General features: G+C 50.2%; 2 protein-coding genes across 7 annotated transcripts in view; both read right to left on the bottom strand.

Moving 5' to 3' along the window:
• The window catches only part of LOC115408964 (tripartite motif-containing protein 16-like), a 13,720-nt gene extending 2,186 nt beyond the window's left edge, over nt 1-11,534 (bottom strand). The window contains exons 1-2 of the mRNA XM_030119900.1: nt 7,346-11,534; nt 1-449 (exon numbers count right to left, since the gene is read on the bottom strand). The exon at nt 1-449 is cut by the window's left edge and continues 2,186 nt beyond it. Of these exons, the coding sequence (XP_029975760.1) occupies nt 1-275 (275 nt within the window). The 5' untranslated portion in view covers nt 276-449; nt 7,346-11,534. The remainder of the gene's footprint in view (nt 450-7,345) is intronic.
• The window catches only part of LOC115408965 (tripartite motif-containing protein 16-like), a 232,283-nt gene that overhangs the window by 35,225 nt on the left and 178,794 nt on the right, over nt 1-18,264 (bottom strand). The window contains exons 1-2 of one of the 6 annotated variants that reach the window (XR_003933827.1): nt 18,178-18,239; nt 11,634-12,579 (exon numbers count right to left, since the gene is read on the bottom strand). The exons of 2 other annotated variants lie outside the window; for them this stretch is intronic. The gene's annotated coding sequence lies outside the window, so the exon portion shown is untranslated. Of the gene's footprint in view, nt 1-544; nt 593-11,633; nt 12,580-18,177; nt 18,255-18,264 lie in introns of those variants that run through there. 3 more of the 6 variants (XM_030119903.1, XM_030119907.1, XR_003933828.1) reach the window with 3 other exon arrangements.

Raw genomic sequence — 18,264 nt, 5'->3', positions numbered from 1 at the left:
AGATCAGCTGCAGCAGCTTGGAGTCCAGTCTTCTTCAGATCCTCCACTAACTCTGCTAACATGATGTTTTTCCTCAGGTCAGGCCTCCTCCTGGACTTGTCCCCACACAGAGGACAGCTGTAGATTCCCTTGTTTTGCTCTTCATCCCAGTGTCTTTTAATACAGTTGCTGCAGTAGCTGTGTCCACAGGGAACCGTCACCGGATCCTTCAGGGGATCCAGACAGATGGAACAAGAGAACTTTAGTGGATCCATCTGAGCTCCTCCCTGAGCCATTTCCTCCTCTCAACAACGGCCAGTGTTTGAAGAGTTTCTCTTCCTGCTTAGCAGGTTTGAAGCCCAACCCTCCTCTGATTTCCTGCTCCTGTGAACGCTGGTCTGCCCTGGTTCTGCTGGTGAGCTGCTGCCCCCTGCAGCTCAGAGACGTCAGTGATCCCTCAGCTGTGAGATCTGTGAAAGAGGAGGAGGCATTGACTCAGTGTGGAGAGAAGGGAGAAGACGTCACAGCTTGATTTCATTCAGGAAATCCAGCAGCTTCACTTCACCTTCCAGCCGTTGTTCAGCTGGAATGTCAAGCTTCAACTTCTGCTTCCCTGGTGAAACAAAACTGTCCTTAATTGTATTGTAAGTTTATTCATACTGTCAGTAGTATATTGAAAATGTCCTTCCACAAACTGCACTTTTTGTAAATATACAGTAAGGATAATAACATTGGGGCGGCTGTGGGGAGAGCAATCGTCTTAAAATCGAGAGGTTGTTGGTTTGATTCCTGTCTCCCCCTGTCTGCATGTTGCAACCCCCAGCTATGGGTAAAATAGCACCACTGCCTTGTGGTCATCATGGAAGTGACAAAGGCTAAGGGAACCCCGCCCCTACAGAAAAATCTGGAGTAGAGCCCCGACGGCAGTTGGTTCTCGCCTTGGAGCTCCTACACTCAGAAATATTTACCCCTAACTTTTAAGATTTATGTAATTTTATTACATGACAAATTTCCATTCATTTTTTAAGTAATTCTAAACCAAACTGATCTAATAAACATTACATCATGAATATTCATAAATGTAATAAAGTATATTTATTTTTAAGGCTGTGACTTTAACGCGTTAGTTACGATTAATTAATTACAGAAATTTTAACGCGATAAAAAAAATTATCGCAAATTGTCGCGGAACGTTTGTCACCGGACGAGTTTCACCCGGACATATTTCGCTGTGACACAACAACGAAACAGCTCCCGACTTGGTGACTTTCTCGTTAAATCTGGCGACTTTCCAAAGCCTCCTGTCAACTTTTTTTCTCAAAAGCGACTAGCAACAAATTTAGCGACTTTTTCTGGAGCTCTGGAGACGTGACAGGACGTCTCGCTCTGCAGCTGCTGTCCTCAATGAGGTGCTGCGTGAGCCCCTCCCCCGTCCCAAAGCACTCACAGGCGGCCAGTCTCACACAGCGCTCCCTGCTGCTGCAGAGCAGAGAGCAGACCCACACCACTCCTCCACACTTCAAATGAATCCCGTGTGCGCAAATACGCCGCTGCTCACTTGCTGACAAACCAAGAATAAACAGAAGAAAATTAATTTGTAGTTCTAAACATATTTAGGGTGTTTTTTTTTAACTCACATTTTGCTTCTCCCATGACGTTATTCCTCTTTCTTACAGCGTCCATTACAATTACATGCAAATTGCAAATTAGGTAACGACCTCATCTAGCGACTTCTGGCGACTTTTAAGACAGCCAATAGTGACTTTCCTTACTGGGGAGTGCTCCCGACGACAGCGCACTACTTGGTCTCGTGCACAGAAAATTTAGATTTAAAAAGCCAGCGGATGGCAGCGTGGATAAAACCACAGCTGGATGCACATTGTGCAGCAAAGAATTTGCATCCCATCGCAGCACATCCAGCCTGCTATATCATCTGAATGCTAAGCCTGTCGCAGCAGCGGCCAACACGCAAGCCTGGCATACAGCTAGAGTTGAAGAGGACGTCACTCCGCCTACTTCAAGGACCCTCGCCCAGCCCAACAAAAGTTTCACTAATCAATGTGTATTGGTTTAATTGTCTTGGTTAAATTCCTCCTTCCTTGCTGAAAAAATGAACAGTGTTTTGTTGCTTAAGCTCATGTATCACTATATTGATTCACTATACCAAAATCCATTAGAAAAAGAAAGGTCCTCACTGATCTCGGGTCAAATATCGATATGCGATTAATTGAGATTAATTAATTACAAAGGCCCTAATTAATTAGATTAATTTTTTTAATCGAGTCCCACCCCTATTTATTTTACATGCATAATCATCGGGTTTATGTGTTCATTATAAATAAAGTCTATTTAATCTCAATGAATAACAATCGAAGTACCTATTTAAAAAACATAAAGTATATTGTTTGAATTGCATAATAATAAGGTTACATATTCAAGGTGAATAATATATATTTGTTTGAATTACATGTTATTATGAGGTAATAAATTAAATCTAATCAAAAGGCATCACACTTACATCACTATTTTCCATTCATTACAATCTTAATGATGCAACAATCAGAATGCCTTGTTGGTTCAACAGATTTATTACGTAACACTGAAGTCAAACCTTGACCACCAAAATCTATGCAGCTCATCCTTGAGGCCAACTGAGTGTTAATTTGATAACATACTCTTAAGGCCAGGGCTGGCTGGTATAAATGGGCCAGCAGGGCTGAGCCCTCCCAGCACAAAAAGACAGCTAACACAAAAAAGATGAGAAAATTATTTTTGAAATAACTTACAACAGATTGTTTTAAGTTAAAGTGAAACCAAAGGTAGCAACAGCACCAATCAGTCAAAAGGAACATATAGAATATCTCTAAATGGGTTGATTTTTTACAGCCCCAGCAGATACATTCATTTCCTTCTTGTAAGTGATTGACAGGTGTCATGTCCCGCCCCCCGTGGTTTACTGAGCATTTTGGGCTAACTTCAGTTAGCCCACAGGCCACTTGACTTTTGACCAATAGCGGCAATTTAATGCAGCGGGGCTGCTATTGGTGCCAGAGTTGGGAAGGAGGGAGAAAAAGTTCAGCTATGGCGGCATCAGCATGAACAAAGTGGATTATTTGCTTTGATTGACTGCAGCTGCCACACTGTCTATCCAGAGGGACTTCATCCAAAAGTTACCCGACTTCAACGACATGGTGGTTAACCTGTTTGCATCCCAGAAAGGCGTCGATGTGAGCTTCTTTTCAAATAAGGTAGGCCCATGTCGACCTGTTAAAGGACTGTGACGCCTTGTTGTTGCTGAGGTTAGCTGCTGTACTGAAGGCGTGTTTGGCTACATGGCACCAAGCAGCTGCAGCAGGTTATCTGTGGGCAGTCGTTGAAGTTGGATTGGAACACGTTTTGTAGTGCAGAAATGTATATGTGTGTGCGTGCACATGCACGTGTGTGCGTGAGAGAGAAAGAGAGAGAGAGAGAGAGAGAGAGAGAGAGAGAGAGAGAGAGAGAGAGAGAGAGAGAGAGAGAGAGAGCGAGACCACACTAAAAAAGAACAGTGTACCTATAATTGATGTAACTGTGTGTATCATAGGTGATGTTTCGTGCTGTCAATGGATTAATCGCGATTAATCCATTGAGGTCTGCCAATTGGGTCAAAGAAAAGAACTAGAGGATAATAGTCTTTTTCCTGATATTGGGACTGATTTATGAAGATTAGATTCTTCATTGCGATTAATCTCAACTTAAAAAAAGTTAATTGTTGACAGCTATCCATGAATCACGATTAATTGCGATCAAATGTTTAAAACTGACAGCACTAGTGATGTTACTTTTGCAGCTCTGTTAACTGTTTAATCGGTATTATGCAAGCATTTGTTAGCCCCCCCAACAAATTTCACCACCATCCGCCATTGCTTAAGGCACAGTAGATATTGTGTTCATGAGAATGAAATGGATGCAATTCAAGGCAATAATGGCCTTAAAGGCACTATCCGTGATTTTAATTTAACCAGGGTGAGAAAAATGCTTTTGACATCATGTACTAGCAAGTCCATACTACATTTCTGTGAGAAAAAAAAAATCACACATTGATCAACGTGTTTTGGATATCTGGCCCCGCAAAGCGCTGCCTGAGGATTTAGCGTGACGACCTCTCTGCTCCACTGGCGGCAGCAGCAGCAGCAGCAGCAGCAGCAGGGGGGGCGGGGGGGAGTGCCGTCTTCAGCGCGTGCAAGACACCCGTAAACAGACCAGCATGGAAGCCGAAGGAGCAACAGGGAAAGTGGCGATACCTCCACTTGCTGTTACAAATTCATTTTTGCAGCTACTTTTTGCATTGAACATGTAGTGAGAAGGTAAAATATGGTTTACCTGAGATGAAGTGGCCATTTATTTTGAACAAAAAAGAGTCGAAGTAGCTTCTGCTGTGTTTCCTCTGGAGCATTGTGCACACTTAGGCCTCAATCACACATACGCAGTCACTGCGCGGGGCGGGGCGGACGCGTTGACCGCGCGGGCGCTGGAGCGGCGTGTTCAGGCGTCCCTTTCTCACCAGCGCGGTCTGCGTGAGCGGGTTGTCTGCGGCAATGGGCTACTAGTGTCATACGTTTGAAGTAATTCCAGAGGCGTTTCGGGAGCTAAAGGATGTTTATTCCCAAGAGCAGCATCCAAAAACGTGCATCAGCATCGGCAGTCAATAACACACAACACAATGCGGCTTCCGTAGCTCCGGCATAGACTTATAGATATAGATCTCTAGATATGTGTATCTAGACATGCGCGCTCCTCTCAACTGTGCCGAATAGTAAATTCAAACGGAAAATATATCTGCATATATGACAACTGGGACCTGTCTTCATTGTTTTCAATGGAACTCCGCTCCAAGCTGCGCGGAAAAACAGACGGAGCAGAACACTGGTAAAAGCCTCTGGTGACGAGTTTGTGAGCAGACATGAGCTCAATGCATGCATAGAAAGCCTAGCTGACACGAGATGTGTGTTTTTGCCATTGGTTTCAACGGGACGCCGCGCACAGCCCGCTCAAGTCCGCGCAGAAAAATAGACTTGATTTCTATTTAGAAACCGCCGCGCGGATTTGAACGGGCCACGCTCAGGGACCACGCGTTCCCCGCGCGTGGAGTGTGAAAGGACTGATCTGTTTGCATGCAGTTCTGAGAATTCCGCGCAGACACCGTGCAAACCCGGACAGATCCGCGCTCACACAGCCGCGTATGTGTGATTGAGGCCTTATGGGATGTGCATGTAGCGTTGTGCACGCTGAGTGGGAGCAGAGCGGAGGGGGGAGTGGGAGGGTTTTCTCAATGTGAGGAACCAGTCAGAGAGCTCGGGGGCGGAGCCAACATTTCAAACTGAAGTCAGTTCTCAGAATCACGGATAGCTCCTTTAAGACCTTTGCTCACCTCCTAAATCCTGGAAAATAAAACAAAAATGTCTAAAAATTCATTACTTGTCCTTGTTACTTCACTGTAAATTCTAACAAGTTAAGTTTACTCAAACGAATTTAGGAAACCGATTACCTTGGGAAATTTAAGTAAAAGAACTTAAAGGTTGTATAGAAGATCTTTATTAATAACAAAAATTAATTAAAGCTAAAAAATGGTGTTATTAAGCTGTAGCAGCCTTGTTTTTATCGTGATCAAAAAAAAATCATAAACATTAATCAGCTCTGGAGGTTGTAAAACCAACATTATTTTAGCTAATCAATAACGAGTTAGCCTCGTTATCTATTGGTTTTCTAACATGTCAATCAACCTCTCTACATTTGTAGCGTAACTGTCATGCTCCGACACCCTTTTCGTCCCCCCTCCCCCACACGCTCCACCCCTGCTAGGCTCTGCTGCCGCTATCAACACCTTTTCACCTGTAGACTTGAGACAATTTGTCTTAATTATAGCTGCAACGTGCTTGCCATTTGGCGAAAATGTAAGTTTTAGTCTTAAAACAAGACTTGTATGAAAAAGTCTGGAGTGAGAGGAGGAGGGGGGGGTTGTTTACGCCTGCATGCTGCAGCCACACACAGATCAGCTGTGAGCTCGGAGCGTCTGCTCCAGTCCTGCAGCTCCACACAAACCTCCCCGTCCTCCTCTGATCCACCGAGAGCAGGGACGGCTCAGGGACAGGATTTGGCGCAAGTGCAGGATTTTACTCATATTCGCTGTGTTTGTGTTGTTCAAAAGGACACGTTGGTAGCTATGTGTTAGCGCTATGATGCTAAGTTGCTACATGCTACTTTCTGCGTAAGGAGGAGGCGTTCCTCCCTAGAGAGCAGGGGAGGAGGGGGTGTGGGTCACGCATGCGCTGCATTTCAAAAAGGACTAACTGTCACTGGATTTCTCTCTCCATGGAAAATCCTCGATACAACCTTTAACTGTGTCGAGTGAAATTATCATATCTGAGTGAGCTTCTTCTTTTAAAGTTGTGAGCACTGCAAGCATCTGAAGTAATGTTAACTTCCAACCAAGTTTTTTGAACTAAAATTCCTTGAGTCAAATTAACACATTCCACCAAAGAAATTGTCACATGGTCTAGGGATTGAACCCATGACCTTCTGGTTGTGAGGCGAGAGCGCTCACTGCTCAGCCACCACACTTCTGATAAGATGATACATGGACTTCAAACACTGTGTGAGTAGTACTTAATACTAAATAAAATGCACTTCATGTACCTTAGTTCAGCTTACTTACAAATGACAACTCCCAAAAATAACTTTATGAAAACCATTATTTATTATTTATTGGTTTTTTTTGTGTGTCCATATTTGCAAACAGCAACAACAGTCATCACAGGTCAACTTTGGCTGAAACGTTACAGATTAAAGCATGGTGGCGTTACAAGAACCTCCCCAACGCCCATGTCTTCGGGAGTCCGTACTTTCAAATTACAAACAAAAGCCGGAATCAAGGCCAGCCTGTCGTATTGGGGCTGTCTGCACCGCTTCAACAGCTTGCATGTTAATGCCTCATTCTTCTTCGTTGGTAAACGCGCGCCAAACAGAAATGGTCACAAATGGTGCCACACACTCAAAAGAGTCAAGTAAATATCACTGAGTGGAACAAGTAAGCATGGAAAAAGTACAGAAAACTTGGTGAAACAAAGTAAACTTAAAAAACTAGCATGAATTAAGTTGAATATACTATTTACACCTAAGTCATGTCATTGTTTGCATTTACAGTGTTGTATACAAGAGATCAAGAGATTACAGACAGCCTTCTCTAGAAAATGGTGCACTTTTCTGCAAAGATGACAACAATTAAAAATCTGAATATCATCCTTCAAAGGAATACTCCGAAGATTTTTACCCACGCCCTATCCCAATCATTCACAAAGTTAGACAAGTTAGACAAGCTCATAAATACCTTTTTTGTATCTCTTGGTCCAGTGGCTGGTTACCATCGTAGTGAGCTTAGCTCAACTGCTGGAAGTCAACAGGGAACAGAGCCGGACTGACGAAAGTGGACAAAATACTCCTTCCAGTGGTCCAGGGGACGGCGTATTAGCACGTGAAGTAAATCCGAATGGTTATAAAACATTTTAAAAGACGTGTTTTCTTTTCAATTGGTTAAAATAACATTTTGATACACACAGACCTGCGCATGCGCAGTGCTCCGCGGAAGGATATACCGGAGCACACCAGTAGAAGCCAAAGACTCAGCTACTGTGCGCCGGTATATCCTTCCGCGGCGCACTGTGCATACACAGGTCTGTGTGTATCAAAATGTTATTTTAACGGCGGGGGGAGCGAGCTGGAGCAAGATCCTCTGGATGTCTTCACCCTACAGTGAAGAGAGAGGAACCTCCACCGTTTGCTCCATCCAGATGTTCTGCAGTGAACGATCAGTGTTTAGAAAATTACAGTTACTGAACATAACTACAGTTCTACAAGTGTGTGCGTGCCCACCTACGGGCTTTGCTATTGGTACCCTCCCTGGCGCCAGCCAATCACTGAGACAGATCCGAAAACTGACGCGCCAATCCTGCATGCACACTGGCACACTGCCACGCCCCTCACTAAGGGGATATAATCAGTGTGCACCCGCTCAACTTCCTTCTTCTGAACAGCCCAGGAGAAACGGAAGCAGGACAGCTGGTCTCGCAGGTAGGTGGGCAAGCACACACTCATAGAACTGTAGTTACGTTTAGTAACTATAATTTCTACTTCATGTGATGCTTAGCCCACCTACGGGCTTCGCTACTCGCACACTACCAAGGCGGAGGCTGTTGGGATAAATGTACCCCCAGCTGGAAGGCTGACAGGATTAGCGTAACATGATGGCACACATACGCCGGCCAGGGCATCAGAGTCACAACGGCAGGCAACAGAACCACACACGGCCTGAATCCCCCCAGGGAAGCAGTATCTGGTCTGGACAAGAAAGAACACAGTTAAATGACAGAACTCCTGTTCTCGCTGAAAACTGACATGGCCACAGAGTCTGTGCACATATCCATCAGATAAGAGCGCACAAAGGTGGATGCAGAGGCCCAAGAGGCGGCCTGGCAGATGTTATCCACCGTGACACCTGTGCACAGAGCCGCAGAAGCGGCAATGCTCCATGTAGAATGAGCGTGAATCACCGCAGGCGACAGGCGGTTCCACGCCTCATCGTCAGCTGCGATAGCGCCCCCAACCCAGTGGGCAAGACGCTGGGAGGACAGCAGGGGGCCACGCTCCCTGGCCCCAAACTGCACACACAGCTGGTCCGTAGTGTGAAAGCCAGTCGTGCACTCAACGTAGCAACGCAGAGCCCTGACCGGACACAGCAACCGCAACCGAGGGTCATCTCCTGGCGAGCCAGGCAAAGTGCCCTGATCCGGATCACTCTCCACCGAAACTCCGAAGTGATCACCTTGGGATGAAAAGTCAGGTTAGGCCAAAGGTGAACCAGTCCCCAGTCCTGACTGAAAGCCATTCAGGAGGGATGGACCGGCAGGGCGCAGAGATCCCCAACCCTCTTGGCAGAGGCCAATGCCAAAAGGAGGGCAGCCTGGAAGGAGAGAAAGCGGACATCCACCTGCTCCAAAGGCTCGAAAGGGGGACCCCTCAGACCATCCAGTACAGTGTGGAGGTCCCACGGGGGAACTACATGCCTGGGGGGAGGCCGCAGCCGACACGCCCCTAGCAAGAACCGCTTCATCAGTGGGTGACTGCTCGTCGAAAAACGCCCGAAGCCTTGGTGGCCCATCGTGATGGCCGATGCAAACACAGCGAGAGTGGATGCAACGCAACCGCTCTCCAGCAAAGCCTGCAGAAATTCCAGCACCCCACCGACGGTGCAGGACACCGGGTCCAGATCCCTCTCCGAGCACCACGACATGAAGAGGCGCCACCGAGACCTGTGAGCCTTAACGGTGGAGGGGGCCCTGGCACTCTGGATGGTGGACACCACAGCCGGGGGAGATCTAGTACAACTAGTCTCACCAGCTCAGCATCCAGGCCAAAAGACTCCTGCCCAGGATGGGGCGGGACCGGAGGGTGCCCCCTGCCTGCAGTAGGGCGTCAGGTTCGTCTGACGACCTGAGCGAGAACCAAAGTGGGCACTGTGAGTTCTCTGCACTGGCGAAAAGGACTGCCGCGGGGGGCCCGAACCTGTGCCAGAGTCGGGCTACCACTCGGGGGGACAGGCTCCACTCATCGGGGAGTGGGCCTCCCCGAGACATGCTGTCCACGCCGACGTTGAGAGGCCCGGGCACGTGTTGAGCTTTCAGAGAAGACAGGTGCCGGTCCGCCCACAACATAATCTCCACCGCCTTGCAATGTAGGGAGGGAGACCTCGTCCCTCCCTGCCTGTTCAGGTACGCCACCACTGTGGTGTTGTCTGACCTGACCAGCACATGGCTGCCCCACAGCCTGACCTGGAAATGGAGCAGCACGCGCTGTAATGCAGTCATTTCCAGCACATTGATGTGAATGGGTGTGGAGTCCCAGGCACCACCCACCATGAGGTGGCCTAGCATGCCTCCCCAACCTGCGAGAGATGCATCCGTGAACACCTCGACGTGATGTGACACGCAGCCCATGGGAACTCCTTGCAGGAGAAGAACTGGTTCAGCCAGAACAGGAGGTCGTTTTGCACCTGGGGCGGGACTGCGTCTGTCCCACATCCCCGAAAGGCAGAGGCGACTGAACCACTGTTGGAGCCTGCACATGTGCAGAAGGCCCAAGCGAACCACGGGATGGGCCGCAGCCATCATCCCCAGAACGGTCCTGACCAGGTGGACCTGAACCGTGGATGACGTGATCAGGAACCTCAGGAGTGACAGGAGAGAGGCTTGCCTTCCTCAGAAAGGCGAGCTGTCATGGTGAGAGCATCCAGCTCCTGGTCCAGATAAGCCATCTGCTGAGCTGGGATGAGTGCGCTCTTGTCTCTGTTCACCATGAACCCCAGGAGCTCGATGTGGTGCAAGACCAGGGCCATGCGCTCCACGGCCTCCCGGTGAGAGGGCGCTCGTATCAGCCAGTCGTCGATGTAGGTGAGCATCGTCAGACCTCAACAACGGAGGGGCTCGACACACTTGGTGAATGTGCGCGGAGCGAGGGAGTATCCAAAAGGGAGATGGTTGTATTGAAAACACCACGGCGAATCTGATGAACTTCCAGTCCCCGGGGCGGACGCTCTCCAGGAGGTGCCTGACCTTTAGCATGCGGAACCTCCCGGCGGCCACATGAGTGTTCAGGACCCGCAGGTCCAGAATGATTCTCACTCCACCCTTTTTCTTGGGAACCAAGAAATCAGGGGAGTAGAAGCCCGAGTGCGCCTCCTCCATGCTCAACTCCGTTATCGCACCCCGAAGAAGGAGTGAGGATGCTTCCTCCATTAGCGCAGCCACCCCGAGGGGCATGAGAGCCACGTGTGGAGGATTCCTATGAAGGGAGGCGGGCGACTTGCAAACTGCAGGGTGTAACCGCACCTCAGCCTCCTGGACGACCAGGGTGAGAGTGGACCCAACATCTCGCACCATGCGTGAAAGTGAAGTGTAAGCGGTTGTACCACGTTCACATCCAGGAGTCCCGGCCTGCCCGTCCTATCGAACAAAGAGGTGGAGGGCCCAAAACGAAAGGGCTGCACGCAGTGCAGATTGGGAGGCAGCGGGGAGCAGGCCGTCTGTCCGGTCCCCGGCATCTCGTGGCAGCAAAAGCAAGTGGAGGGGGACGTGGTCCCGAGTCGCATCGGGGCCCGGGCACCGCTGGTAATCCCAGTCGCTGGGGAAACAACGTCCAGCTGTCCTGCTGCAGGGAGCTGCCAATCATGGTCCAGGCACCGTAAGTTCTCCTCCGCTCCACCGCGAGCCTGTCGGAGGAGTGCGGGAGAAAGGGATGCCGCTCTCCTTGGTCTGCGCGCCATCGATTACACCTCCGCTCCGCCGCAAGGATGTCGGAGGAGGGTGGGAGGAGAGTCGCGGGAGAGGGATGCTCGGTGCTCCTCGCCGGGAGGTGGACAAGAAGCGCAAGTGGAACGGCATTCCACACTGCCGTGGGAGCCAAACTGCTACGCTTGGGAACCGACACCACGTCACCATGGGCGCCCGTCCTGTGTACCTCATTAACACAAGCGGCCGGCCTGGCCGTTGCCACTGGAGGGGGAGTGAGAAGAACCTCATCAAGCGCAATACGCCGTAGTGGCGTGAGCGCGATGCGCAAACAGAATGATCCCATCCGGGGGAGCCGCCACGGACCGGGAGAAGTCACAGCTGCGCTCAGCTCGCCCCAGCAATGCGAGCCTGGTGTGATGCAAAGGACTGGGCTCCTTAGAACTCGGGGGCGCTTGGCCATGGCCACAGCGTCCCCGGCGGCCCGGGTGCTCCGCGACCCATGACGGCAAGGGGCCACGACCGACAGCGGCCGTCATGGAGGGGGCGGCGAGGGGAGGCAGGATCAGCACTCCTCGCCAGACGGCAAGCACAGCGTGAGCAGGGGGGGTGCCAGCGGAGGGGGACAGGATAATTGCCAACGTCATTGGAGAGAGCCCTCAACACTCATGGCCGAGGAACCCTGGTTCATGAGCGGAGGCTAGTCACATACTGTCACCTCAGCGAGGACGGGTGTCTGGTCACAGCCAGAGCGTCCCTCGACCGCCTCCATCTGCCGCTTGTCCCGAGCGGCTACCAGCAGGGCCACCAACGTTGCGGGAGGGGGGGGTGCCCGGCGCTCTTGGTCGTAGGAAGAACCAGGGTGCAAGAGTGGGCGTGACGAGCGCGGGACGTCTGAAAAAACGCGCGGGAGGAGGCCTCCATGACGCTGGAGCCTCATCTCGCACGTGTTGAGTGCTCTGGGGAGGCTGCGGTGAGGACAGTCGTCAAGACGCTCTGCCAGGCCAGATTCCCCAGGAGCAGAGCGGGAAACACACCTCCCCAGAAGGCAGTCCACCACTGAGCCTCTTCCAGCGGGAGAAGAGGGCAGGCCGAAGGAACATGCAGAGTTAGATGCTTACAGGTGAAGCAGCTGTCCTTTCTAGAGCGGTGCGCCGCAGCCGCGGCAGGAGAACGGCCCGACGCCGGATGGTGACTCTTCACGGGCTGGCTTGTCCATGTCTTCTCTTGTCTTTGTCTTTGTCTTGAATCTTGAGTCTGGAGCTTCAGATCAGTCTCAAGGCTGAGAAAGAAGAAGGAAGTGGGCCTGACGGACGCTGATGATATCCCCTTAGTGAGGGGCGTGGCAGTGTGCCAGCGCACGGGCGGGAATGGCGGGATTCCCCTGTGGGATCTGTCTCAGTGATTGGCTGGCACCAGGGAGAGCACCAATAGCGAAGCCCGTAGGTGGGCTAAGCATCACACGAAGTAGAATGACTGATCCAGTCAGGAGGAGGAGAAGGTCTCATGATTCAACTCTGACGCTATTTCAACATCCTCAGGATGTTGAGTCTGGATTCTGCTGATAAATTAAATAAAGGGAGAACCTTCCAGGGATGTCGCGTGTTCCATCATTTATAAGGTGTGTGTGTGTGTGTGTGTGTGTGTGTGTGTGTGTGTGTGTACTAGAAAAGTAGTACAGCAAAGTAATGATAAAGTATGTTGACTATTAACTGCAAAGTTTAGCTTTTCTATTAATTGAAATAAGCTACAAGTATAATGAAGCACATTATCAGCACACTAAGAAGATATTAAAGGGGAACGGTCGTTTTTACAATCTGGACCTTATTTCACATTCGTCACAACAACATTTACTCACCCGTTTGACTTTCGTGTGATTTGCAGTTGGTTCGGAGATAATTAGAAGCTCCCATATCCATATAACGGCAGCGGGCGGGGCACCGACATGCAGCCGTTACAGACGCTCTTTTCTCTTATGTTTGTGGTGGTGTGGTAGATACATGTAAATTTATTAAGTCAGCATCACTTAGCGCTATTGGGAAGTCTGTAAACCGGCTAGATTGAGCAACTCTGAAGCGATGATGTCATCCCACTGCGCCGCTGCGCACATTCATTCTGTTTGTTTACATGGAAGTAGCGTCTCTGCTCTGCAGTCAGACCACGGCATCTCGATCGGCTTTTTTAGGCAGTCAGAGTTTATTTTCAGCTGGTTGTAACTTTGGTACAATGGTTCCAGTGTGCATATATCCTGGCTGTGAAAGTGAAATGACCAGCTGGACGTCACTGAGCTCACAGTCTCCCACTTCGTGACCGAGATTTATTGAAGCTATGGCTAATAGCGCTCAACACGGACCCCAGCATCAAAGTTCAAACTTTACCACATTTGGATTATCGGGTGTGTAGTGCCCACTTCACATCGGAGGACTTCTTCCTAGTTCAGGAATGAAATGAAGGCCAGAAGATCCAGAGAATGAACCTCAAAAAGAATGCCATTCCAGCGGCTGCAGGAGGAGGACAGGTCAAGGTAACGTGATGCTAATAATATTCATTTTTTGCTTTACTAATGTCTACTTGTTCCTACTCCTTTTTGAGCAACAGTGTACAGAATATTTTACTGTTTATGTACAACTCTTGTTATTGACAGATGTTGGGACGCCAAACTTGACCAGAAATATTTCAGTCAGTTCGGCCTGCTCAGCACAACAGGCCCGGACAACAACAGGAGTCATGTTGTTTGTGAATACTGTCCCCCTTCACACAGGAGACATGACCCCCACTGTGGTGAAGACGCAGCAGACTTTGAAGCTCTCTAGAACAAAGGAGAGAAACTTCTTCCCCCAGCAGGAGACCAGCGCCATCTTGTCCCACGGAGCCTGAAATGGCTGCCCTCTTTCACCATGTGCTCAGAACAAAGAAACCCTCATGTAATGGCCACTCATCTCTCTTCACAGCGGAAGAAAACCAGATAAGGGTGCAATACCACCGCCCACCTCACGAGGGCGCTCATGAGGCTCCTCCCCAGAGCAGAGGAGGGAGGACCCAGATCACCGTCTGATTGGCCAAGTAGAACCTGGGGGCGGGAGCTTCACTCGCCAGTCAAACAGAGTCACCAGACGCGCCATCTTCAGTTCAACAAAAGTTTGTCTAATGGTGCGTTCACACCGGACGCGTTGCAAGCATCACGGGCGTCGCTTTTACATTCAAAGTCTATGGTGGATGAGCTTCAATGCACCTAACGCATGTCAGGCGCTTTTCGAGCGTCGCTTTCCGAGCGTTTCGAGCGTTGGCGACGCGCATCACGCGCGTTACGCGTTGCAGGCGTCAACGCCTGAAGTTGGGAAAATTGAACTTTGGAAGCGTCAACGCGCGCGTCATCCAATCACAGACGAGCACTCTGAGCGCTGACGCAGGCCAGAAGCTCATCAAACTGGGCCCGGGAGAGGCGGAAGCTCGCCGGCGGGCCCGCTGCTGGGGTGGCGCGTCGCACCGGGGGGTGGACCCCCGGGACCGACTCAGTGCGATGCCCGGAGCGGGCCCGCTCCGTAGGACCTGGGTGAGACCGCGCGTCTTGGTCCTGCTACGGGTCGCCGGGGAGCCGGTCGGAGAGGCGGGGGCGGCCGAAGGTGTGATCCGCGTCGCCTGCCGCCAAAGCCCGACCGGGCCTGGAGGCTGGGCTGCTGGGTCGGGGGAACAGCGCTGGGCGCCGTGCCGGGCGGGGGGACCCCGTGGCGGGTCCAGGGTTCGTGTGTGCTCTGCTTCTCTCCTGCTTCTCTGCTTCTCTGACACCTCCGTGCTGGAGCCGCTCACTGCGGCTGGCTCACATTTCGCCGAATTCGTCCGAACAAAATCATAAACAGTTGGTTTTCAGACAAACAAACGACACAATCGGGCTCTGAACGACCACTTTGTCGCCTAATTTTTAAAAAAAAAATCGATAAAGTTATACATTTGAAGAGTTTAGTGATTTCTGCACCGATCCCGCCATTGTCAACATGAAGACAGGACACAAGCTCCTCCCACTCCCGCCAGTGAGCTGCCGCGCGTCGTGCGCGTTGCAAGCATCGTGTGTCATTTGAACACGCGTCGAACTCCACACTTTACACGCGTCAACTTTGAGGCGTCAGTGATGCACCTGACGCTTGCAACGCGTCCGGTGTGAATGCACCTTAAGAAAGTCGTGCGCAGCGCGTCTCTCCAACGGACTAAACCCGGTACCGAACGGACCCGCTGGCCGGGACTTTTTGGGACCACCTTTCCTTCACCGGTGAAACCTTTTCCTGGCGGAGCAGAACAGCAGGACCTGCCCCTGGAGCGGACCGAGAGACCACCAGGACCACACCGCTGCAGCAGCCTCTGTCTCCCCCTTTTCCTCCTCCTGCAGCCGACCAAGAACCGACTGAGGGCCCAGACCGGAGAACCGGACGCCTCTTTTCCTCCACGTGGACCCCTCCAAGAGCCCAGGGTTCTTCTGGACGCAGAGAACCTGATCGAGATCAGAGCGACGGCTTTGATCTCCCCACTGAAATCACCGTATTTCACCGACTGCAACACAGCTTGGCCACGGCCGGGCCAAGCCTCCGCCACACGCCTGACGACCAAACACTCCTTAAATCCCTCATCACACAGAGGTGAGCCTTGGGCAGGTACAGGTAGTCAAATAGTGGTGAAAATGCGTGTGTTTTTATTGTGAACCAGGACTGAAGCCCGTTCATGATAGTTGCACTGTTTTCCTTTCTGTCTCTCTCTCTTTCTCCTCGTGCGCCCCCGTGCGCACGTTCACGAGCACGCGCTTCCTCCTCACAGATCAGACCCGCAAGATGCCGGCTGGCCGTGCATCTGTGCGTGTGAGATAGGAAGACAGGCTCATCTTTCCTCTTCTCTTCTCTTTACTAACACGAGACTAGTAAATTGAACCCGCGCGGTAGACCTCCGTCAGGAGTACACACGCGCAGCGTCACTCGCCCCCACTTCTCTCTCTCTCTCTCTCCCTCTCCGTCTCGCCAGATCTCGTCTCAGGACTCTGTCCAGGACTCTGTCCGGGACTCTGTTCAGGACTCTGTCCAGGACTCTGTCTGGGACTCTGTTCAGGACTCTGTCCGGGACTCTGTTCGGGACTCTGTCCAGGACTCTGTTCAGGACTCTGTCCAGGACTCTGTCTGGGACTCTGTTCAGGACTCTGTCCGGGACTCTGTTCAGGACTCTGTCCAGGACTCTGTTCGGGACTCTGTTCAGGACTCTGTCCAGGACTCTGTCCAGGATTCTGTCCAGGACTCTGTCCAGGACTCTGTTCAGGACTCTGTTCAGGACTCTGTCCAGGACTCTGTCCAGGACTCTGTTCAGGACTCTGTCCAGGACTCTGTTCAGGATTCTGTCCAGGACTCTGTTCAGGACTCTGTCCAGGACTCTGGCAGCCTTGGTGTTCAGCAGCTCTCAGACTGGAAGCAGTTCAGGGTCAGGATCAGCTCTCTAGAATCCCTCCCAGTTGTCTGTGGCTGTCTGTCCAGGCTTCTCAGATCCGCACACCAAGGGGGGTCCGGAACCCCCCCTTTGCTCTCTCTCTCTCTCTCTCCCTCTCTCTCTCTCTCTCTGGCTCTCCCTCCTGCGCAGGCGTGCCATCACCAGGGCCACGCAAGCGCACACCGACCTCCACCAGTCAGAAATAGCTGATTATTTGACATTATTAACGAATAAATAGCCATTTATTCTGATTAATAATAATTGATGTTGGGTTAAATTACTTGGTGCTTCACTTTAAACAGTTTATTACGCAGTAATTGATTGTTATTGGTGATCCACTGTTAATGACCTGCAATTATTAATTGGTAAATCAAAATTGACTGAAATTAATAAGTAACTAAATTACTTAAATTAATCCATTACTTCCCGTAATCAATACTTCAGTAATTTATTCCCAATTACCAATCGTAAACCCCAACACAATATACTTGTATCATCCTTTGTTGTTGCTCAAATGAACTAAAACATCCCAGCCTCTAGACATTAGTAAAGCAAAAAATGAATATTATTAGCATCACGTTACCTTGACCTGTCCTCCTCCTGCAGCCGCTGGAATGGCATTCTTTTTGAGGTTCATTCTCTGGATCTTCTGGCCTTCATTTCATTCCTGAACTGGGAAGAAGTCCTCCGATGTGAAGTGGGCACTACACACCCGATAATCTAAACGTCATAAAGTTTGAACTTTGATGCTGGGGTCCGTGTTGAGCGCTATTAGCCATAGCTTCAATAAATCCCGGTCACGAAGTGGGAGCCTGTGAGCTCAGTGACGTCCAGCTGGTCATTTTACTTTCACAGCCAGGATATATGCACACTGGAACCATTGTACCAAAGTTACAACCAGCTGAAAATAAACTCTGACTGCCTAAAAAAGCCGATCGAGATGCCGTGGTCTGACTGCAGAGCAGAGACGCTACTTCCATGTAAACAAACAGAATGAATGTGCGCAGCGGCGCAGTGTGATGACATCATCAATCTAGCCGGTTTACAGACTTCCCAATAGCGCTAAGTGATGCTGACTTAATAAATTTACATGTATCTACCACACCACAACAAGCATAAGAGAAAAGAGCGTCTGTCACGGCTGCATGTCGGTGCCCCGCCCGCTGCCGTTATATGGATATGGGGGCATCTAATTATCTCCGAACCAACTGCTAATCACACGAAAGTCAAACGGGTGAGTAAATGTTGTTGTTACGAATGTGAAATAAGGTCCAGATTGTAAAAACGACCGTTCCCCTTTAAAAGTATAAATCTTGGATGCATTTAAGCTGCCAACAACTGATTTTTAGTAAACTTACAATCCAAACAAAGTTCACTTTAATCTGATTCCTCCTCACATTAGTCAGCATTAGTTTCTACTCACAGCAGTAGAAATCCTGAGCAGACGTCCAGCCTCTCTTTCCCTCTGCTTCACTTCTGGAGAAGTGAAACTAGTTTTTCTGATCTCCAC

The sequence above is a fragment of the Salarias fasciatus genome, chromosome 22 (assembly GCF_902148845.1).
Source record: "Salarias fasciatus chromosome 22, fSalaFa1.1, whole genome shotgun sequence".
NCBI lineage: Eukaryota > Metazoa > Chordata > Actinopteri > Blenniiformes > Blenniidae > Salarias > Salarias fasciatus.
This window is presented reverse-complemented; position numbering and strand designations above follow the sequence as displayed.